The sequence below is a fragment of the Haplochromis burtoni genome, unplaced genomic scaffold (genome assembly GCF_018398535.1).
Source record: "Haplochromis burtoni strain Fernald_Lab_line unplaced genomic scaffold, NCSU_Asbu1 Contig_252, whole genome shotgun sequence".
Taxonomy (NCBI): domain Eukaryota; kingdom Metazoa; phylum Chordata; class Actinopteri; order Cichliformes; family Cichlidae; genus Haplochromis; species Haplochromis burtoni.
Window position 1 is genome coordinate 730,284 of NW_024582613.1, and position 24,175 is coordinate 754,458.

Below are 24,175 nucleotides of genomic sequence, written 5' to 3' on the forward strand. Positions count from 1 at the left end.
AGCACAATGAATGAGCCAAATAGTGTCGACACAGTGCGCGTGCATGTAAGTGCAGACTTTCGTCAGGGAGTAGGGAGCCAGCGGCTACAATGAGGTCTGGCAGGGATGCAGGGACAAGGCGCAGTCTGGGGCAGAACTGTCAGCATCAAATATCCATAGCGAGGCGTGACCGCTGCGGTTTGGTGCAGCTCAATCAAGAAAACGACACTGAACCGAATTAGGCTCCATGTGTGGGTGCATTACAGTGATATAAAGTGGGGGTACACTCGATCTCTCGTTTGTAATAAAAACAATATCTGTTGCTGCACAAGCTAACTTTTGGCATTTAAGACCCCCTCCTCAGAACCTGTTTCCTTCCTGATAAGGAGTCACACCTCTTCCCCCCACCCTCAGAGCACACCATTCACACAAACTGAGCACGGCTTTCATACTGAAGGAACGTCAAGGCTTTTCCAGGTAAACGAGCTCCATCTAGCGGTCAGGAAAAGCATCTGCAAGATGACTTTAAAAGCACACTTTCCACTACAACACTGCGAAGAAGCATCAGACACACAAGAAAATAAATAAACAAAAAGGAAACATGTCTTTTGAAGAAATACGGAATGTGCATAAATTAGTCAGGAATGCACTTTATTTATTCCACACTTAGAAAAGGACATCAGAAGGCACTGAAGTGGTTTAGCACACAACCCAAGATCAGAGGTGCTGCTGCAAGGACAAACTAAAGTCAAAGGTCAGCTCACTCCCAACTTGTCTATTGTACCTTTGATTACACATCACTGACAGATCAATAAATCTGCCTACTGCGGTTCAACTTGAGAGGAAACAAGTTTACTCACATTTTGACAAAAATGCACTGAATTTCCTTGGTTTTTTTTTATTTCCTGTAGAAAAGCATGTCAGCAGTTTCAATCTGCATCAGCGCTTCACTTCTCAGAGAGTGTCAAGCTTTGTAGTCTCTATCAAAGGCCTGACCTACATGCTGTCTATCAGTGTGCTAAAGTGCAGCTGTACAGTTCAAATGATCACAATGTCTGTTAGGAAATCAGCTTCTTGGCATTAAATACAGTGCAGACTAGTTAACGTGCTAGGTCATCTTGTAGTGTCCTTGACTAGATTAGAAAGTGAGAGTAAAAGAGAGGCCGAATGCCAAGCTCTACTCATGGAAGCAAAATGTGTAGAAACACACTACTGAGCATCTGGAGGCAAGGTCATGTTCAGATTGCGAATTACTTTCCCCCTTACAAAAGTTGCATCTGGCAAGACATTCATGACATATATGGAAAGAAGCCACAGCTGCTTGGACCTTTTGGGTGCTTAGGCATCCCTGGGCAAACTTCAGTTTGGCACTGGGTGATAACACCTTGACATAGCGATACGGTGGTACATTAAAAAAAAGAAAAGAAAGAAAAGATAACACGCAGGGAAACTGTGTCAGTAGTATAAAGTCACATACAGGCAATGTGCATTTGACTGGCATGGCAGTGGAGATGACTTGCACTGTAGATTTGAAGCAGCAGTATTCATGATGGTTCTGAGACAGAACTGGAAAAGCACCAGTGGTCTCCCCTTCTTTCTTAACTTGATCACATCATAATGGTGGGGTGGGAGGCCAATTGTCCTGGCAACCTAATTTTACTTGGACAACAGCCCTTTATCATCGCTTTTAAAAGTAAATCTGCTTTGGAAGTAATTTTCTTCATGACAACGTGCAGCACTGTATACAAGTTACAAATATGGCAGATGCTAGACAGCAGCCAGATGTTCTCTGTAGTATTCATGTGCTGTTTTTATGGTGGGCACACCATCTCAGCTTCCCCCTCTAGAGTCTTTGTGCCATTCATTATCTTCCCTATTTTCAATTCTTTTTTAACTTTAAAAAAGTAAAAGCGATCTTTGCCATTAGAAATTGTACGTCTGCATGACACTCATTCCTTCAAAATGTTCTACCTGAACAAATTTCATCACAGCAAGAAAGGCGAAACTTCCAGGAAGGTTTTTCAGCCATGGTTCAAAACTACTAATCACAGCTAAGTAAGAGTTCTCTTCCTAAAGGCAATCAACCACATTCTCACATTTGCATGTCTCTACAATTAGACTGGGCCTTTGTGGCAGCTCTCCAGCCCAGTTTCCTGACTAAACTCCCCTTTGTGTAGAGTGAGAGGAGTGTAATGCTACATGGTACTGAATAAAATAACATTGAAAATAAAATAATATTATTAGAAATAACATTATAATTGATTAAACTCTAAGGGTAAAAACAGTACAATACTGCATTCTGTGAGGGATAACAACACAAAAGTTCGTTTTAAAAATGTAAACAGTCTTGTCCTTCCTAAATGTGAATGTTCTCTTCTTCACTCTTCTTCACACTTCTTGCTCTTTATCCGGGCCGCTTCCAAATGTGCTCAGCTGAACCGACTGCAGACTGCAGCTACAGTTACATTTTCTTGTTGTCACCAAAGCAACATGTGCTGAATGTAATCTGGTCATCCCGGGGGCTGCAGCGCACGGTGCGTATACCCCGAGAGAGCGTCCCAGTTTCTCCACAAGAAGGCCAGCAGGAGGATGAGGAGGAGGGTGGAGAGCGAGCGTGAGCGCGTCTTCATCAAAGGGACCACACAGTTGGCTACAGTTGAAACAAAGACCAGAAGGACAGCCATTAGGGCCAGCAGCACATTGATAAGTTTTCCCAGGAGGGTCCGGGCTGTGGCATTTTCCAACCCCTCCAACTGGACGACCTGCTGTTGCTGCTGCTGCAGCTCCATCTTAGAGATCCTGGTTTGACAGGCCTCCAAAGCCTCCTGTAGAGGACGACGAGAGGAAATCCATTTAGCTTAGTCACCAGTTTCATAAACATAAACTAATCCAAAGCACAATAGCAAGATACTGATCTTTTTACTGTGATTTAAAGTCAGATATGATTTTGCCTTTCCTTTGTTCTCATGTGTGGAAAAACACTGAACAAAAACATAAAAACTTCTCACTTGCCTGAGTGCAGCCTTTTATACTTTTGATTATTTTAAATAGACTCATGTGATCCACATTAGACCAGTGTGAAGTGTTCTTAAGCATGTTTGTTTGTAACTGTAATTGATAAGTTATCCAAAAACACTTAAATATCCTGCACATTATCGATACATGTTACCCGTCAGAGATTTTCAGACATTTCCTTCATTTAACTATATCTGCTTTTTCAGTAATCCTATTTTATTAGCTTAGCTTTATTGTACTTATATTGCTTATGCAATTTTACTTAATGATATTTTGTTGTTTTTTTTAGTTATTTGATCTAGATTTTAATCTAGTTTTATTGCTTTTATTACAGCATTTATTACATCCTGTTACTGAAATTTCAGTCATCTGTGAAGCACCTCAGGCTCCTGTTTCAATGAAAGGTGTTTTATAAATAAAGTAACTGCTGGTTCTGTTAGAGTTTGAAGTAGCTGTTGACAGTACATTTCATGGCTCTCTACCACCCCCTGCTGTGTAGGAAGGGAATGCTGTAATGAGCAATATGAGGCGTGAAAAAAGTTTTATGCAGGGACAAAACACACACACCTTAGCCTTTATGGACAAGAGGAAAGGATGCAAGTAATGTGAGACATTTTCAAGGGATAGTTAATGTTTTGAACCCCCCCCCCCCCAAAAAAAACAAAGCTGATGGACAGACCAGGGCCTTGAACTCATCTCCTTGTGTACAGAGTCAACACAGACATTTAGATAAGGCAGTTAACTGATGGAGGGTTTGTGCACGACTCAAAACTTCAGTTTAACTTAAAACTGACACAATAAGGTCTCGTCTGACCAGCTTTCTTTAGCTTACTAGTGCTTAAGACAGGAAGGTTGAGAGGCCAGCCACTTCCATTATTCCAACACAGGCCCATTTTAGCTTTGGGAGGTCAAGCGTGCAAGCCATAAGTGGTCAGAATAAAATGCAGTGCTGCAACAGTAATAATAAGGCTCAATGCATTCTAAAATGTAATTACTCTGCTGCAGCTGCTGACACTCTTAAAGCCCAATTCACACAGGACTAACATAACAGTGGACCCCTATTAATATGTAATAATTGCAGCGGCCTTCTGTGATCTCAGTCTGGTATGATTTTGTCATGTTCGTCATTTCAAAGCGAAAAAAAAAAAAATCCACCAAAAATGATCTACTGTATTGTGTCTCACACACAGAGGTCCTGTAATAATATAATTTCAGTGTGAATTGCCATTTAGGGGAATTCAGCTAATCACATTTTGGACAGCATTTTAGATTCAAATTTACTTGGGCTGGTGTCAGTACACAGTGTGGTGACCCAGTCATAGAACAAGCAGGTTTAAATCTATCAGAAAGGTGTGCCAGAACATTTTTTTGTTCAACATTTATTATTGGCAGCCTGATTTAGTGAAATCAGGTCTGTAGCTGCCGATTGCAGCTGTTCCAATAAAACTCAGACTTTGCCTGTCTGGGCCGAATGTATTGCACAAAAAACAGGCGTGGCGGCTGATTTTTAAAAATCACACGAGGGCCTCTGATAAAATTAATCTGGCATGTCCCTTGCCGATGATGGAGGCATTAGTAACAAAAATGGTTGTGAAACAAAAGCACTGCTATGAAAAAAAACAAAACACCTATACACTACAACCTGTCTCACATTTCTCTATGAACTCATAATGATGTCACCAGATAAGATAACATTTTTAACTTCCAGTGACAATGACATCTGCCCTTTAATAACTGTAATAGCGACTGTCAACACAGTGACATTTTTCATGTTTACAATCTACCTTCTCCCACCTTAATTTATTTAGGTCTCTTTTTTTTATATTTACATTGCTTTTACATTTGTTTCACATTTTTCCTCCTTGTTTTATTGTTTTTTGCAGATAGAGTTTGGTTCTCTAATAGACAAATTAAAAAGCCTCTTTAGACAAATCTGTGTGACAGTGAGAGATGTTGTCACTGGTGTGCATTTATCAGTTGTTTTGCAGTGCTTTGTTATCTATCATTACTTTGGTGTAATCACTACCATTCCTCATGCATATCTGTTAATGAAAATGAAACTGCTTATCATGATAAAAATGGGTGCTGGTGCTTGCTGACATTATCTTGAACTACAAACCTGGATGTCTCTGGCTCTTTCGTAGGACTGGTAGGCGATCTTCTCCTCCATGCTGGCCAGCTCCTGTTTAAGGTTGAGGATCTCATTCTGGTGAAGTTCTGTGAGATCGTTGAGCTGCTCCTCCAGACGTTCACACCTGAACGCATGCGTAAGTAAAAGAAACACACACGAACACATGTGAGAGTCTGTGGCATAATTAGCTTAGACAAAGAAACGCACGCAGGAATTAGTGGGAATAGACCCTGAGGGCATCTGGCCACATGGCACCTGACTGAGCTGATGACTCGCCCTGACAAGATTAGGATATGCTTGCTCATCTGCTGATTCAACTAGCCTATCACAAGAGACTCGGCAGTATTAGACTGGCCAATGGAATGTGTGCCCAACAAGAGGCGATGAATCTATACTGTTGTTTATTTTGGCAGGCACATAAAGCTGGATGGACAGCAAAGGACAAGAATAGACATGAGTCAACTTGACTGTTTCTTATTTTTAAGATCTTTTAACAGGTTGGTATAAAATCCAGCAAAAAGTCTCTAAGTAGGGCGATGACACATGATTTAGAAGTTTTACCTGTCTTTTTTTAATGTTTAGAAATGATTCCTTAACAAATGTCCACTATGAAATAACTGCAGATATGTTATGGGTGGATTCAGCTCCTGAGGAGTTTTTAGCAGCATTACTGGTTTCTGGATGGAGTACTCCCTCCCCTGGGAAGGGTGAAAATAGCTCCTTAGATGCCATTTGTCTCTGTTGGCAATTTTAATCTAAGAGGTCAAACAGATCACTTTGAACTTGGACATTTTAGGAAGAAAAATGCACATGTTTCTTTTTCTATTCAAGCTGATCATTAGATCTGTTCTCAGTCCTTGTGCCCTGTGTTTTAAAGCTCATGCACTTTTGTGCTGTTCTCGGCTTACATGCCAACTGCTGCTTTGAGAATGAGTATAAAAGAATTTGAGCTGTTCTGATGTTAATGTTGATGAACTGTAGGTAAAAGGTTTCTTATCTACTGTGAGGTAATGCTGCTAATATTGGTAAAATCTCTCTAATGCACAAGCAGGCCAAGTGTACCTTGCGATGATGAATAGCAATATGCATAACTAAGATGGTTCCAGAGAAGTGTTTCTAACTATAGCAGGTTATTCCTGATTACGCACTGTTGACATTCGCGGGGATTTCTCGTTACACACTCAGGCATGTATGGAACAAACATTCTGGCAAGTTCTAGTTTTTTTTCTCTTTACCTGAAGCGTTCTTCCTGCAGTGCTTGCATAACAACTGTGTAGTCTCTTTGATAGTGGCTCTTCAAACCTTCCAGGCTCTCCTCTAGCCTTGCCTGGCCATCTCTCAACTCCTGCACCTCCTGCAGCAGCATGTCAAAGCTGGAACTCTGGCTCCTCTCCAGTGTGTTTCCCTTGGAACTGGGGGGACCCCCAGGGGCCCCTGTTGTGCTATTAGCCCCCACTGAGCCTGATGTAGCACTAGAGCAGTCATCCTCGCTACCATACTTCGGACTGGACTGGAAGTGATGCCCAGTGCTTCCCAGGGAACGTCCTCCAGTACTTGTCACACCTTCTTCTACTGAAGGGTCATCCAGAGAGTCTTTAAGTGAAGAGATGTTATCAGCGCTCCCGAATTTGTTGCGAATAAGGGAGGCGATCTCTCGTGGTTTGGAGACGACTGCACCAGCAGCAGAGTGGGTAGCCTGTGAGAAGCTGGAGAGGCCACCCTTAACACTATCCACCACGCCCTCACTGAAGCCTGTGACTTTGGCTCCGACATCCTTCAGGCCCTGCTGCATGTCCCGCAGAACATCCTTGGGCTGGCGTGGGATACCGTTGTGTTCCGCTTCTCGCAGCCTCCGGTGGTAGTGCTCCAGTTTCCTTTGCAGCTGCTGGATGGTCTGTGCCGACTTCTGGTTCTTTTTCTCAAAAACCTGACAGCCACAGGACAGGAATTTATTAGTCAATGAAATGCAAATCAGTCCGCAATTATCCACTTAAATATATTTAGAAAGTTCCCTCCCTGCCTCTGAGGAAAAGCCAAGGTAAAACAAACTGATCAAACCGGTTTGGTGTTTATGCACTAATTGTGATCTAATCTCACCAGCCTACTAAAAGCACAAGGCAATGAGGTGCTGGCTTTAATACAAAAAAATCTAACAATAATTCCTCGTTTCACCTGTTTGATGCGTGTGCTCTGCTGTTTGTCGGCGTTGTTGGCCAGTTTGAGGTACTCTGCAACATTGTCATCCCTGGCTGTCTGCTCGATCTTAATCTGCTCTGTGAGCTTGAGGATTTTCTGTTGCAGCTGGGCGATGGCCTGCTTGGTGCGGTGAGGGTCTGGGGTGATATCCTCACCCCCCTGGAACGAACTGTCTGCCCCACATGAAACAGACAGGGGTGCCTGGCCCAGGCCACTTACTTCCAGCCGGTCGATCTGAAGCGATGAAAGAGGAAAAAAAAGACAGATTCAAGTACGTGAAGGGTGAGGGAAGAAATCAAAGGATTTGCGAGGAAAACAAAAAAGGGAGTGAGGCAGGGAGGAAAAAGGATGAATTGCAATATATGAGTTTTTGGTCATTTTGCTGACATGTTAAAAAAAAAGGAAACTTCTGCATTTTTGTAGAATGCAGACTGGAACGAGGCTAATTGAGTGGGTTGAACAGGTCACTTGCGGTCAGTTTAACTAAAGAGGAAGATGCCAAGTAAGCGGTTTTTTTATTCATGGACTTGCAAAGAAATGAAAGTTAAGGAAAAATAACTTTTGTCATTTTCAGCACATCCACACAAAACTCAACTCGAAAAACCTGGACTCTGATTTCGTTGTTCTGGAAGCCAAAAACCCCCAAAACAAAACAGGACTAGCAGGATATTAGATTTGGGTTTAAAGCAATTTCACAGATTTTTCTTCTTTGTTTTTCAAAATGACCCGATTTTATCAACAGACCACGAAACATCCGCGCAAAATCCAAACACCATCTAAATTGTGTTTCCTCAATTTTTCTAAAACTAGACCACCCTATCTGAGACAATGATGAATCTAACACCTTCAATCACAGGTCGCTGGTGTGATTCATTTCCTCAAACACCTCAGGGGAAGAACATTGCCAAACCTTTGGGAGAGACTGATGAAAATATTCTTCTCATCACTTAGTATTCACACAAAATAATCATCTGGACCTCACATCACACCATGGGGGCTCAGGAAGCACAGCAAACTTACACACACACACACACACACACACACACACACACACATAAGGGAGTTACACGCACTGGTTATTCATCCGAGTATTTACTACTCAAATCCCCCATACTGCCACACCATAACCGGTAGAAACCAAAACACCGGAGGCTCACCTGTATTCTGAGCGGCATGACTAATGGATGACAGATGCAATTGTCAACAACGCAAAGTACAACGCATCCGGGAGAAACTAAAGCTCCCGATTAATCACTTTCCTTGTAAACATTGAACAGGAATCCAAAAGGAGCACCGAAAAAAAAAAAATCTATCTTTAATAATAAAAAAAAGTAAAGCGAATAAAACATGCGCAAAAAAGCGGCGCTCACCTTTCCGTTGGTCAAACGAAGGATTTTTTCCCAGTGCATTGTCCACACAGTGAAAGCGAGCTGTGCTTTTTCATCTGTTCTGCTCAAATTTCGTTAAAGTTTAATTGTATAAAAACCCCACAACGACTCAGTGAAGTTTCGCTCTGTAAGCTCCAGCTGCTCCAGCTCTACCGGCGACTTGTTGTGAAAGTTGAAGCACACCTGAAACTGAAGTGTACTTGGCAACGCCTGAAGCTCCGCCCCCTTCTCCACTCCCTTTTCTGAGGAAGATGACATCATCCCTCTGGCAGCTTTCAAAGAGAGCGCAGTGCATTACCTGGGACCTTTTCTTATACCGCGTGACTGAATTTGCAAAAATAAACACAGTTGGGAGCCTCACAATAGATCAAGCCACAAAAGCTTTGTCTGTGATTATTTGAAACAACTGATCTGGTTCAGTTCTTTGTTGTTGCCGATTAAGTAGTAACTTTCTAACCTATTTTTTTTTACTCAAGTACTGTTAAAACGAGAATTTCAGCTTCATGATACCTCAGTTGTTTTGCTTCCACTATATTCATTTTAAAACTCTTGTTAGTATTCGCTGTGCAGATTTTACATATTTTTTTCCTACTCAGGAAGAAACTGTTATAATTTACTCTGTGTGTAAGTACAATTTAGTGTTGGTCACACTAAAGTTGTGATAAAACGTTTACATACACTCATTGTGGGACTGAGTGTCAAGGTAATTTTGGGCTTTTAATTATTTCTTTAAACTATTCTTTTTCCAGGGTGGAATGATTGTACAGCATACATCTTTAATCGATTTAGAAAACAAGAATTATTTATAATTATTTCTGTTTTTTTCCTAATCTACACAAGGTCAAACATATACACACAGGATCAAAAGTAAATGTACATGCCCATTAATATTTGTTTATAAATCCTTTGGAAGTACATCTCAACCAGACACCTTTTGTAGTCATTAATAACCTTTTAGCTGGATATTTGACCACTCTTAGCAGAAATGATTCATTTAAATTTGTTGGTTTCCTGGCCCCAAAGTCGGGGCTTTTGGGAGACCATTCAAGATGTGATGTGTACCGGTACCACTGACAGCAAAATAGCCTCAGAGCATGATGCTACCACCACCACCATGTGTCTGTGAAGGTTCTCAGTCAACCAGGTCATCGTAGTCTAAGGAGCTTGGAAGTGTTCTTAGGTCTGAAAACCTCATCTTTACTCCTCCAAACATGCCTCTTGTCACTGTGACTAAATAGCTCAATCTTTGTCTCAGCTGACTAAAAACCTTTTTCTAGAAGGAATTTGACTTTTCCATGTGGACAGCTGCAAATGACAGAAATGGGTAAAAAATATTTGAGATCAGAAATTTAAGAGGCTGTGCAGGAAAAACTAAGAGTTGGGACTGTCTGTCACAGAGGAGTACTTAATGGGAAGAAAAACTAGTTAGACATCTCTTTACAACAGCACGCGCACACGCACACATCCCAGGGCACATTCCTCTGAGTACTCGTCAGAATTACCAGCAAGAAAACAATTTAAACTTGTTCACCAAGTGAATTTAAAATCAAGGTGATGTGTATTGTATTGATGACTATGTGGCAACATTAATCAGAAAAAGACACACATCTATGAGTCCATTTAACTGGCACATTGTGTACGAACAGTAAGTCTAATCACTATTAAAGCTTCCTGACAGCAAGCCAAGGTGATCGAGTGAGCTGGAGAAGTGGAATAGCCTGCTGAGCAAGCACAGAGCGAATGAACAGGTTTCAGAGGAGCACCTGGTCTGTTACAAAGCAGTATTGATAACCTTATAAGGGCGAGCATGAATGAAGCACACACGCTTGATTTGGTTTTCCCCTTTTTCTTCCAGGTGACACAATAACTGCATAATCAAATGTCTGCCCAGTTACTAAAGATAAAGAGAGCAAAGGACAAGTAAGCAGTATACTTTGTACTGGAGGACCCTGCAGTGCAGCACAGATAAATTTTAGACATTGTGATAAGAAGCCCTAGTGACCTGTACACACTGGCACCAAACCAACGTGCGGATCCAAAAAACAAAAAAACAAAAACCCAAATTACTATCAGCACATTTCTTCTGTTAGGTAAAGCGAAGAAACCAGTTCAAGCAGTAATGATCAGCTGTGCGCCTTCCCGGCTCTAAAGACAGATCACGGATTCGCCATGACTGGCCATTGCAAGATATGATCTAATGTTACCACACACATAGCAAAGCAATGCTTCATCCCTGGCTTTCAGTTACTAAACAAATCAGCATTGCCTGTACGATCAGTGTCATCTTCAAATGTCTGACTTTTAGTGTGACTAATCATGCAACAAATTAAAGATCATGAGCTGAAGGATCAGACTAATTTCCCTCAATTAACATAGCCAAACATGTCGATGTACTGAGCCACTGAAGCAAGAAGTGACACGCACTGCACCACTGGAGTCTGTGCAGCCTAATTAGGGACGTTTTGTGTGTGTGTGTTGGTAATTTGGGGAGCAGGGTGGTGTGCACCCCCCTGTGATTAGACTTTATCAGTTAAAATGACAAACAAAGGGTTTGTATGGACTTGTCCCCTGCCCTTCAGCTCCTTGCACACACACACGCACACACACACACACACACACACACAGCACACACACACCACACACACAGAAGAACTGCCACACACACACCACACACACACACACACACACACACACACACACACACACTTCAGAGAAAACCTACTCTACCTATGTCCCAAACCGGGGCCACAGGTTGGTGTGTGTAACAGCCTCGGATCCAGTAAAGCTTGTTAGAGCCATGAAAGGCCACCACTGACTTAGCATGGATCGACCACAGGCCTGGGAAAAGCCGAGCTAAACCTAAACACCGAGACCTGCGAAGTAAACCTCACACAAATAGGCATTTAGGCAAGAATTTACCAAGCTAATGGTGTTAGATGTGCATCACATATAATTAGACACATGCAACAAGAACATCTTGTACTACCCATCTCACTCTCTCTGAACTGCAGAGGACACATGCCCCCAAAATCCATTTTGTTCAATGTAGGTCACCGAGCAGAAATTAGACTGTCATACGTCTCTTTCCTATTTTTTGTGATCAAAATGTTTCACTTCTCCTTTCTTTCTACACCAGATACATCAGGCGCTCCGTCTGTCTCCTCTGAGTTGAGTTTAATGTGTTTGTTGTTTTGTGAGTTAACTCAGGTGAGATCGAGGACAGCTAGAGTCAGGATGTTCTCGAGGACAAACAGTGGAAATAGACACAGTCTTAGGATCTTGTCGCATGCTGATGATATCTACACCCTAACCAGATCAAGGCCAGAGGAATTTAAAACTCCACACTGACCCTGACTGTAGCTTGCTGTTTAAATATGTATGTTTGTCATAGTAAATGTTTCAGAATGAAACAAAATTATCTTCCCATTTGTTATGTTTGAGAGTCATAGCTTATACAACAGATCTACGGTATTTTATATAAACATTACAATGCAACGCAACCACGGCACAGCTCACTGTTGTACTTTTTGCAAGAAACACCTAAGTGACCATACCACGTTCTATGTTTCTTGCTGTCAAGTTCGGGTTTTCATTATTTGTGTGTGTGAAAGTGTGAAAAGTACAGTACCTTGTTATTCATTAAGCCCCGCATTCTAGCTGTGGGCTTCCTGTGTTGTTAGTTTGTGTTTCTTGAGAAGCAGCAGTTTCAAATGGCAAGATGCAAGAGTGATACTCCGAGGACGTTGCAACTCCATGTTTCTGAGAAATCTGCTCTGATCCACACCCCCCCTATTATAATATTCCCTGAAGTGTGGAAAAGGTGCCTCCCTTATAATTCAAGTCATATCAGTAAGTTGAGTATGTTATCTACAGAGTCCAATATCCATGAAGGATGAGAACTATTGTAAGAGGGAGGATTTTTAGCTATCCCTTTCAGCTCTGTTCATTTTGCACTACACAGCTGTCGCCTCTCCATTTATATGACTCGTATCTCTGTGACTTTATTAAACACCCTGCATCAAAGCCGGTCATCCATGACTGTCTGAACTTCACACTGCTGATTAGTTGATCTGATCTTTAACCGTACAGCGTAGATATCAGAGTGAACACAGTCATCAAAGTAACAGCTTAACAGTACTGAGTGATCTTTTATTAACAGATCTGAATTTATGAGCGTTTCAGCGTTTGACACTGTGTGCAAACACACGGTCAAACACTTAGTTAGTTGCGGTAGGTTATGTGTGAAATAGGCCTTTAGTGGAACGTTCACGGGCCCAAAAAGTCTGGTGCTGCATTTAATATTTATTTATTGTAATTTTAATATAAAACATTTGTGCATTGGACTACTATGTGCCACATTTAACCCCAACCCTACTTTCTGCTCCCCTGCATCACCATCTTGTGATTTCAGTTGAAATTGATGATTTGATGAAAATCCACTTGTTGTTTCCTTTAAGTGTATCCAACGTGGCAACAATGAACTCCATTCACAGGATATGGAAAATTACTAAACTCCATGTGATGCTGAACAAGGGGCAGTTTACCCAACACATGTACTCGCGAATGACTGAATCCACAAAGTTTCATTACTAATCACTATAATACAGCCAAAGCCTATCAGTGCACACACTAAGGAAAGGAGAGTGCAAAAAAAAAAAAAAAAGTATTTTCACTACTGCAAAAACACTTCAGGACAAAATCCTTTTTTCGAGCAAGACATCTGTGTTTTATTTATTACAGACACAGTGCACACAGCACTCCTACTTGAACTGATATGTAAGCAAGCACCATATCGCTATAAACACCTTTACAAGACTGTAAACAGTCTTTACAAACATAACAAACAACCTCACACACTATATACACATGTGGAGACTCACTGTGGTGTTGGGGGTAGGAAGTGGAGAGGTGTCAGCAGTTACCAGGTTAAGGATGACCTCCATGAGTGGGACACGCATGCGTGCAGCTTGGAGTGGAATATTTGTTTGGTCTCTCTATTTGTTTGCGTGTCTCTCGGGGAAAAAAATACAGTGAAAGGAAAGGAGAGGAGCCTGGGTCTTGCACAGCACACATCAGTCAGGACACTTCTTCCAAACAAAGTCCACTTCACTCAAAGTCCACAGTTGCAAAGACCCCACTGGACACGGAATTACTGCTGGCTTGATTGAATATCCAGAATCCATAAAATGCACAGTCACTCCAACAATGTACCATGACTACTGATAGCTGCAGAGTCTACATTATGTTCTGCTGCTGGTTCACAGGGCTGCTGCTCCTCAAAGCCCATGAACGAAGCTTGAGTTCAAACACACGCTTCAGACAGAGAGCCTGTGCAGAGCCAATGCACTTCGACAGGCACGACTCCCACAGAGAGCGTACATTAGTGGAAGAAGAAAGACTCCTCTGGACCAATGAGCCCATCTAACGCAGGTTTGGGGGTGGGTGACAGTACAGAGAATGTTAATCATACGAAGGCTCGCTGCGCTGGATGTAGCCTGGGATAAAAGCAGGGAGAGTTTACTGCGAAGTTAAGCGTTCAAAGCGTCCATCGGGCATAAAATCCGCAGACGGGGGGAAAGAGCGGCAGAGAGGCAGAGACCCAGAGAACGGATGTGAGGGGAGCAAAAGGAGCACAGAAGAAAAAAAGATCCCACCAGGAGCTGTCAGTGAGAGGGAGACGGAGTGAGAGAAGGCGCAAAGGAGAGAGGGGTTGTGAGAAAGCCTCATGAAGGGAGGGAGGGGGGCTTTTCTTCTGTTTGAGTTTCTAGGCCAGTTCAGCTCCAAAACATTAGCTAGTTCAGGCAGAAAAAAGGAGAGAGAACTTTTCCATTCCCTCCTTTTAATTATCACAGTTTGATTGTCTCAGCCAATCAGTTTACTGAGTGATCACGCTGTAACAGACTGGACTAGATGCTTCTACTGATCAAAAAAGAAAAGAAAAACCCCCCCACACTGAACAAAATAACTGTCCAGCAGAAAAGCACTAATGCGTGGATAATTCTAGTTTAAGTTGGAGAAATCAAACAACAAGAAAGGACTGACATTATACAGTTGCATGATCATCGCAAGGCTGCAATTCAAAAAATATAAGCCTATAATTGGGTCCCTGTGCTACAAAACAGTGGAGTATTGGTAATTTATAGAGAGGATGGCCATAATTAGAGTGCAAAACAGTGTTTGTTAGTAAACAGTCCAGAAGAACTGAGACGGCACACAGTTGTAATTTTGCGTTCAGGTTGATCATTTTCACTGCATTAAAGCACAAATTGGCATCCAAATATACTACAAACACCTTTTTATGAGCCTCAGAGTCTTTCGCGTCATGATGAAACTGTGGTGTACAATTAGGTAGAAAAAAAGAAAGAAAAAGCACTGGAAGTAGTGGGTGTAGGGGGAATGGTGTGGAGTGGTATGGCAGGACGAGGGCAACTGAAGACTTCTGTGCCCAAGCCGACAGGAGGAGCAGGGCAACAGGAGCACGAATACAGGCTTTAATGGGAAAGCAGGAGAGGTTTGGGGACTGGAAGAGAGCGGGTAGGAATTAGGGAGAAGAGTGCTTATATAAGAAGTATAACAAGTCCAACTCGCTGTGAGATGTGTATGTTTGACCCCAGTACTGAATAAAAGGGACACATGGCAGAATCTGTGGTTTCAAATTTGAGCCAAGGCTTTACATTGGAAAATGTAAATATAGAAAAAATAGGTTAAACTATATCTGCACATCTGTAGAGCCACGAATAATAATATTTTCCCTTTACTGGCAACAATTCCCATTCAGACAAACAGTATATACTTTTGACCGTCTCTTTAACTTTTACCCAAAGAAATGGGGTCTCCCACTCAAAGGCTTAGCATTAACTAACTTTAGTAGTTTACAATGATTTGCTAAAAAATCTGGATTACTAATACCAAATAATGTTTGCTGTAGTGTTGTCAGTTAATCTAGTTTTAACTAGGGTAAAATGTTAACCAGCTAACTACCAGTTACCAGTTAAGTAGTTGAGCCTGGCAGTTTTTCAAATAGTAACAAACTTTAAAAAGTAATAATTTAAAGATGGGTGAATCCTCACTTTGTAAAAACCTATAAAAACAAGACTACAGGGAGCACAAGTACAGATAAATTTTCTTAGAGGCGTCTTAACCGTAACCCTTTAGTTGTTCGGGGAATCCATGACTGGAACTTCTGACAGGTGTTTTCCCATCAGTTGTGACTAAATGACACACATTTTTTTGCTCTACTGTCAGTGTCATTCCAGCCTGAAGTCAAATTCTCTCGCACGGCAAATATGGCCTTCAGCGACTCTTGGCTATCCAGGAATGATCAAGCTTTTACAGTGACTCAGCATAAACTTTGGTGGGATTAACAACATGCAACAAATAGCAAAGTTTCAATGACACAAATCACAGGTGGTGGTGCACTCATGCCATGACAAGTGACTGACACCGGAACAGAAATAAATAGAGACGCTAGCCTCAGAGGCAGCTATACCTCATTAGCACCACATTAGCTGGCTAAAATTAGGGGACAGAAAGAACAGCTGTGGCTCACTTTAGGTGTTATTTACATTGACAGAAATTAATTACTAGTAGCTACACATTAACTGAGACAGTAATAGAAGGATTATGTCTTTACAATACATTAAAATGGCACCAAAAGTAAATAATTAATGAATCAGGTTGTTAAAGGAAAAAGCACAACATTACCTCTTAAATTTAAATTCTTTTGGAAAAGTTCAGATTTTTCAACTAACTCTGTCCATCTCCATCCACAAGTGCCCTGGATTTAATTAAAAACAACTCCACAAATGGGCAAAAACAACCCACTGAGCTCAGGAATCAAGCAATAAATATTGTTATAAAATAAGGCCACTCTGTTCACCAGACCAGAAAATAACCTAATCTTCCACTTTTCACAGTATATTGTCAAAATGTTCAAAAACAGAGGTCTTGACTTATAACAGAAGGAACACAAGCAGAGCAATGAAGACCAGCAGCAAAATGGACTCATGATTATGAGTCCCCCCCCCCCAAAAAAAAAAAAAAACAACAGGAAGGACTGCTTCAGAGATCACAAGATCCATTTAATTTAACAGAGGATTAGAAACAGGATCAACAAATAGTGGTTCAAAGAAAGTGCAGTATGCTGAATAAGCTATAAGAAAGACAACCAGGATTAACTCTGCACAGATAGGCAGTAGACGGTTGAATGACCCAAAATTTAAGCTACAAGGGGAAAACCAACTAAAACGTAATAAAACAAAGAGTTGACAGTCATTTCTGTGACTGTTTTAGCTGAACTGTATTTATCACAAATGTTCGATTGAATCTTAAACAAAGGATCAGCCGAATCAAGCGAAAAAACGAAAGTAACAGAGGTGGTGACAGAGTATTTCACCATGGAGAAAATAAAAGCTCTAAAATGCCCCTTTCCAGAGTCCTGACCTAAATCCCATAAAGCACCAATGGGATCGCTTTTTGGGGGAAAAAAACTGAAAGCAAAGCTGACTGAAACTCAGAGGAAACTCCCAAAAGCTAATAGAGAGAATATTTTATTCCATTTTGTGTCAAAACACAGTTTTGTCTTCATTTTAGATTATACATCTTTTGCATATTGGTGAATATTTAGCCTTAACTTTATCCTTAACATTTTGATGTCAGATTAAACATGATTTATATATTATTTTGACTTGTTCGAATACTTTTTAGGTTACCACTAAGGAGTTAAGATTAATATGCATATATCAGGTTCACTAAGAGACATCTGGATGGTGCATTGAAGAGCAAAGTTGGAAATGAATGTGAATTAATAAGTTTTATTTAGACCCAGTACAATTACTCACGTTAAAAAAATAACAAAGAACTGCATTGCAGAGATATAGAAAAGGGGAAAGACCTGCTGAACTGCTGATGTTTAAAGTCAGTAAAGAATAAGCATGCGTTTCCAGTCAATGACACACCTTCAGTCTACAATGATACATCAGTGATTTTCCTACATAGATTGATTTGTGACATCCTCTAACTGGTTTTTAGCCAAAACCAGCAGGAAACTCACCACCACTGTAATAAAGTCATCAACATACATTCATCGGCCACTTTATTAGGTGCAGTATGCCACTGGACCCCCCTCTGCCTTCACATCCCAAAGGCGCTCTATTAAATTGAGCCTACTCAGGTAGGCTGTGTGGTTTATGCTCAACTGGTACTGAAAGTGTGACTAGCAAATATCCCCCATGCAATTACACAGCCACCCTGTACCACTGATAAAGGGCAGGATAGATCCATGCTTTCATGTTGTTTACGCCAAATTCTAACCTCAACATCTAAATGTCACAGCAGAAATTGAGACCCATCAGACCAGACGCTATTTTTGCAGTCTTCTATTGTCCAATTTTGGTAAGCCTGTATGAACTTAAATTACCATTCTTCTCTATTCTGGTTCTCATTTTGTAGTTCAGCAGGTTATCTCCCTAAAATGCAATGAAGTGCTGCCAAGTGATTAGATATTTTAAGTTAAACAGCAAAATGTATAGGTTTCAAATGCGCTTTCAGAGAATATAATATATAAAAATATTATACTATCTCTAAAACACCTGTGATGGTATAAACCACACCGCCTGTTATGGTGACACTTAAAGCTCAAGTCTGATTACCTCCGCTGTTACTCTAACTTGGTAAAATGTATCTGTATTGTCCTTTTTTACATTTTTAATCAAAAAATAAAAACACGAGTTTAACAGTAAGGATTTTTCTTTCTCTTAAAAAAATACTGTTTTGAACTAACAGTGCTGTGAGCTGATGACATCACACACAAAGACACAGAAAACAACTTGTGTGGATGTGTTTACTCAGCCAGCGCACAGGGCCATAATAATGGAAAGTGTCGTTCAGAGGACAGAGCTTAGCGCTGAATTAAAGCCAGGTCTGTGCTCCACAGCCAAAAAAAAGTTCTGGAAAAATCCAGAAGAGACAAAGAAGAGACTGGGTCTGATGTAACTGGACTGTGGTTTGGGAAAGGATAAATTCTCTACGTTTTATAAACAGAAAGTTATGCAAAGATTAACAATACAATGCAAAACCCTTCCAAACCTTAACCTTGAGCTTTTATAACTGGAGCAACAAGTTAGATGCATTTGTCCTGAAATTTTGCATCTAACTGCAGAATTAAACAAAAGTTGTTAGTTTTTTTATGCAGGGGTAACACCACAGCTCGCTCCATGTGACAGTAAGTTGTGTAGTATGGTCTGGTGGCAGGAGATGAGCAGTTACATAAAGGCAGAAGAGTGAGAGGTTTGTCTGCACAGACTGATGGTAATTCAAGCCTAAAAGAGGAGATAACCATGACTCGGGCCTCTGGCCTTCTTCAACAATACCTTCCCCCATAACAAAAAGCCCTCTTTCCAACTCTGGCTGTCCAGTTCTCACTAGTCTAGGCTCCAGTATAATCAATGGCCCTATTAGCAGTTACATAAACCCCTGAGCACTTTATACACATGGACATTTATAACTGGTGGCATCCAAGAGTGTGAAACATCTTCATAGCCAGCCAATTCCTGGCTTCGACAAGAGCCAAACAGGAAGGAAAAGAAAGAAATGTCCATAACAACAACCCAAACAATTATCTGTTATCATGTCCTGTGCTGAAACTGACAACTGTGAATGCAAAACATTCGACATCTGACAAGTAATCATGTGTTCAGAATGAATTTAAGTATTACCAGATTTTAGATGTGGGTTCAATCAAATCATTAGAAGGGTTTCACGTGTAGATAAATGTATACAGTCGCTTTCCTAAACTACTGATATACTTTACCTTATTTTCACTGGAGCTACTTTTTGCTAAACAAATACTATAAAAATAGTCACAGGCCAGCACACTTGTTCAGGGCCTACTGCAGAGGCCGTGGAAAACTACATATACATGGCATGTCCATTTACCTGCAGTAATGATAGCCTCATAAAGTGGGTGAGGCCGTTACACGGGCTGATATCAGCCTAGTACAGACGTAGCCAATAACTGTCTATTATTCAGCTAATATGTAACAAAAAACTGCAGTACAGAACTACACACAATGGTTTCGAAGTCATGTAGACCTCATTAATGTCAACACAGCAGCCATACAGTTTCATAAAAGGCTTAAATATCTGTATTGTAACAGCCTCAAAAGGCCTGTATGTTGTAGCACCTGAACCTTTTTGTTGTTTTTTTTGGTTTTCCATTAAGTTTCTAAGTCTGAATGTGGATGTGATGCTGTGATATATGTGAGTAATGGATGTGTCAAAGTGTACACAGCAAAGCAGTGTGCGTATACGTGCAGGAAAACATAAGAGTGGGTTCATGGGGAGACACGGTGTTGGTCTATTGGTGGTAGCTGGCATTTATTGGCCCTGCTTCTGTTTATACTCAGTCATCCTGGTTATGCAACGTGGAACAGAAAGGGCACCGACCCAAAACGCAGACTTAGTCTGGCAGGATGCTGCACAATGTTCGGTACCATGGGGCAGTATGTAAGCCCAAACACAGCCAGCCTATTCATAAGCAGGAAGATGAAGAATCCAGAACAAGCAGTCCCAGCTTTTTGGCCCTGGAGGATTATTTAGTCTGGCCTCTTCTCACTTTTTGCCTCTGTGTTAATCTCACTACTCACTTTTAAGCAGACTTATTGGATGGTCTGGCCTCTGGGTACTGTTTCAGAAGTTTTGCAAGCCTCCACTAAGAAGCAGCCGATTTCATAACAGGAAGACAGATAATGAGTAGAGGCACTTGTCTAGTAGGAAGCTCATGTCGTTACAGGGCAGCTAAATCTAATGAAAATCTTCTTCTCTCGTTTCCAGATTAAGACTATCTTGAAAAACAAAGTTTGGTGGCTCTGGGTATCTTGTGTACTGAGACTAATTTCACAACATATGCACGCAATCAAGCAATACGTTTGCGTGCATGTTATGCATGCATTATCCTGAGTCACACATACATAAGTTTTGTGACTCAGGAAATACACTGCTTGGGTTTCTTTGGTGAAAATTAAACTTTTTTTTTTTTTTTACTTACATGTGCCATTTATTACTTTAATGATGGCCCAGTTCCATTTAAGTGATTCAATACAACCATAATTTATAACAGCTCTGTCTGCCCCTTTCCTGCCATTGCTACTCTACCTGCTCTCATTAAAGATTGATGCCCCATATTATCTGACATATTCAACATAGGTCTACATTTTAATAAATAATACCTAGTTTAATAAATTAGTTTCTGCTGCTATTGAGATCAAGAGATCAAAACATAAAACTATAAGAGAATGTCACAAATTTACACAACCAACTACTCAATGAGTAGTATTGCTTATTATCCACAAGGGGGAGCTAAAGCACAACGATGCTACATGATGTGTGTCGACTGCTGTCCCCTGTGTTAGTGCTTTGTCTGGTATTTCATTTCCTGACAGGTTTCCTGTCAATAAACTCAAGGTTTTGTTGTATTTTTATTGCATTCTTCCGCTATCACTTGTCCTGCTGACAGACGTGCAGGCCTTTGTTGTAGCATAATTCAGCTCTGATTAGTGAGTAACATCAAAGCACACAGATGACTTGTTGGCTGATAATATGAACAGAGATGAAGGAGGGACATGTCATGGAGATGGAAAGTAGAAATAATGTAATTGCCTATATTAATTTACAAGACAGGAGATCTAGAGACGAGATATTGTCAGAAAATTAAAGATGTGTCTATATCAATGAGGAGGAAAAGGCAACCACAATCAAATTCAATATAAACTCTCTCTTGACACAAAAAACACAACTCATTTCAATGATGTGATGTCCAGTACAGACGGGAGACCTTGTAAGAGGTGGACAGTGAGAAAATGGAGATTCCTGGGATTGCTACAAATTGACACACATGAGAATGAGAGGAATGGCTCTGGTTATTAGTAAAAAGGAAAATATGATGAGATTTCCCGAGAGATTCTGACCAGATTTGAAATGTGTGTGCAAGTGGGTCAGTGGAGCAGAGCTGAGCTCAGCGATAAATAGTTTCATCCATAATTCAACAGAGTCAGGCGAATGATATAGACTGCACAGGGAGTGGCAGGGATGCAGAGCACGACCTCTCTTAGTCTGTTTCTCTGCTCTCCATCTCTCAGAATGAGCAATTTCCCTTTGAAAACAATCTGCTGGTCTATCTGAATAAGGAGCAGAAAACTAAAGAAAACACTTCATCAGATAGATGCAGCTAGTTTATTTTGACGACCAAGCTGAAGGAAATCAAATTCAGAGCTAATACTGGCAGCTGGATAAATGAAAGCAAGCAGTGTGCACACTAAAGATGGACTGGGACAGAGGACGGTGTCCGGGGAACAGACATGTAGGTTAAGGTTGACCCAAATATTCTCAGCGAGTGACTGACCAAGTATGTAGCAACCTTGGAACGGCTGAGAAAACAACAAAGACACACATGCGTGCCCACACTAGTGTCACATATACTCACACGAGGCCAAAGAGGAAGGACCAGCTGCAGGACCAAAATAAATACACAAACGATGACCCACGGAGACTTCTTGCTGACATGTGCACATATATGCACGCGACCTCATGCACAGACACCCAATTAAAACTTTTTTTTTTTTTAAAATATGGTTAAAGTTAAATCATATTATTTTAAGAGGGGGTGGCGGTGTACTCAAGCGACCACATAATTAAACATAAAAATGCAATTCATCTTTGGAAAAGCTCTAATAAAGAGGTCTAACAAAAGCTACTTTCAACTGCGTCTTTTTCACAAGAGACAAAGAGGTCTAGTAACACACAAGATTATGGAAACCTTAAAAATTGCATAAATATATATTTCTGGGGGGGGTTATAGATAAATAACATCATTCAGACACACTTGAAAGTGAACTTGGTTAACACTGGTTCAGACAGTTGTCTATTAATAGAATAGGCAAAGAAGGCACAGCAGGCTTCTTCCTCATTCAGACCCAGATTAGAAAACTAAGAGGGAACTGAGAGAAAAAAAAGAACCTCAGAGATTTTCTTCTTTTCTCCAAAAGTCTATCCATCTTTCTGATCAACATCGACCTTTACCCATACACCACTGCATCAGTGTTTCAAACATTCCCCTACCCCAGCTCAACACAGAGGTCTTTCCTGTTTTCTTCCTTTCACACCATAACATCTGGAGGGACGTTTCAACAAGAATTTCACACATAAAATGACTTTTTATTCATTAACTGTTAACCTTTGCTGTGAGCATGAGTGCCAGACTAGTGTTGTGAATACTAACAGCATGCAGGACCGGAAAAAAGGCGTTGGCCTATATGTACAACTACATGAATATTCAAGAGCTTAATTAAACAGGTTGAGGATATGCTTCAAAGGGAACACAAACAGAGAGGTGTAGAGTTCAAGCACACACAAAGGAAAACACAGAAACACACACACACACAGTGCATATGTATGCACACATTGCATACTAAAGCCTAAGCACGAAATCTACTCTAGAGTTAGACATTTACTGTAAAGAACTCCAGCTGGGGTCTGGTAAATTGCCTAATACAAGTAATTTATTCTAACTGCCAAATTCCAACTTTACATTAAAAGAGAATGAAAACAGGAAATAGTCATAAGCAATAAGCGAACAAGCGATATGATGCCATTCCACATGACAAGAAAGTGCTTATTTACATAGTGTACAACATTAGATTGGAAGATCTGGAAAACTGCACAGGAGTCTAATTTTAGGAAGCACTTCTCTCTCCTCTAGGAAGGTGTTATTGCACTACACAAGCAGATGAGGTGGCTGCGAGATCTGACAGCAAACCTGCAAGCATTCAGCTGAGCAAAGCTGCTGCAAACCTCTTTGAACATCACACTGTTACCATGGAGACGGGTAACTGGCTACACTGTCTGAGCACTGGACACAGATGAGAGGAAGCCCGAGAGAGCGAGCGCTTAAGAAGGACTGCCTCTAAGACATGAAACAAGGAAAACAGTGACAAGGTAAAGGGGGTGTGGAGATCAAAACAGTGAAGTCAGAAAAGCTGCTGAGGAAGTGTGACACATGAGTAACAAGCAGTGTAGCAGATTCACATGCTTGTTCAGCAAGGAAACTTCGGGTTTAATTTTAGATGCTGGAGGAAACCGCATGAGATTTCCCACAAGTGGAGAAATCTCAGAGTCTGAAAAATAAATAGAGAACTACAGGTAGTTGCATAAAAGGAGAAATCTAATGAATGTAGAACATTTGCCCACACATCCGCACACGGACACGTGTATTGCATGACTTTGGGCAGTCCAAGATGACAGTTTGAAATATCTCTAAATATATCTTTGGCTAAATTTGAAATGGTGACCTTACCTCATACTGTGTTGCAAAAATTGGACACAAATTCTTCTCACAATAATCATACTTCATTACTTCTACCAGTAATCTTTACAAAGCATCCACGCGGGATAGGGTATGATATGTCATAAC

General features: G+C 40.9%; 1 protein-coding gene across 18 annotated transcripts in view; it reads right to left on the minus strand.

Annotated features, from left to right (window-relative positions):
* Positions 1-613: 613 nt before the first annotated feature.
* Positions 614-24,175, minus strand: part of tmcc1a (transmembrane and coiled-coil domain family 1a) — a 47,722-nt gene continuing 24,160 nt past the window's right edge. For 15 of the 18 annotated variants that reach the window (XM_014338959.2, XM_042227267.1, XM_042227269.1 and 12 more), the window contains 4 exons: positions 7,298-7,555; positions 6,361-7,052; positions 5,114-5,249; positions 614-2,804 (listed from right to left, as the gene is read on the minus strand). In XM_014338959.2, coding sequence (XP_014194445.2) covers positions 2,490-2,804; positions 5,114-5,249; positions 6,361-7,052; positions 7,298-7,555 — 1,401 coding nt within the window. In that variant the 3' untranslated portion in view covers positions 614-2,489. Of the gene's footprint in view, positions 2,805-5,113; positions 5,250-6,360; positions 7,053-7,297; positions 7,556-8,691; positions 11,308-13,589 lie in introns of those variants that run through there. The other 3 variants (XM_005938925.3, XM_005938922.3, XM_005938923.3) reach the window with 3 other exon arrangements.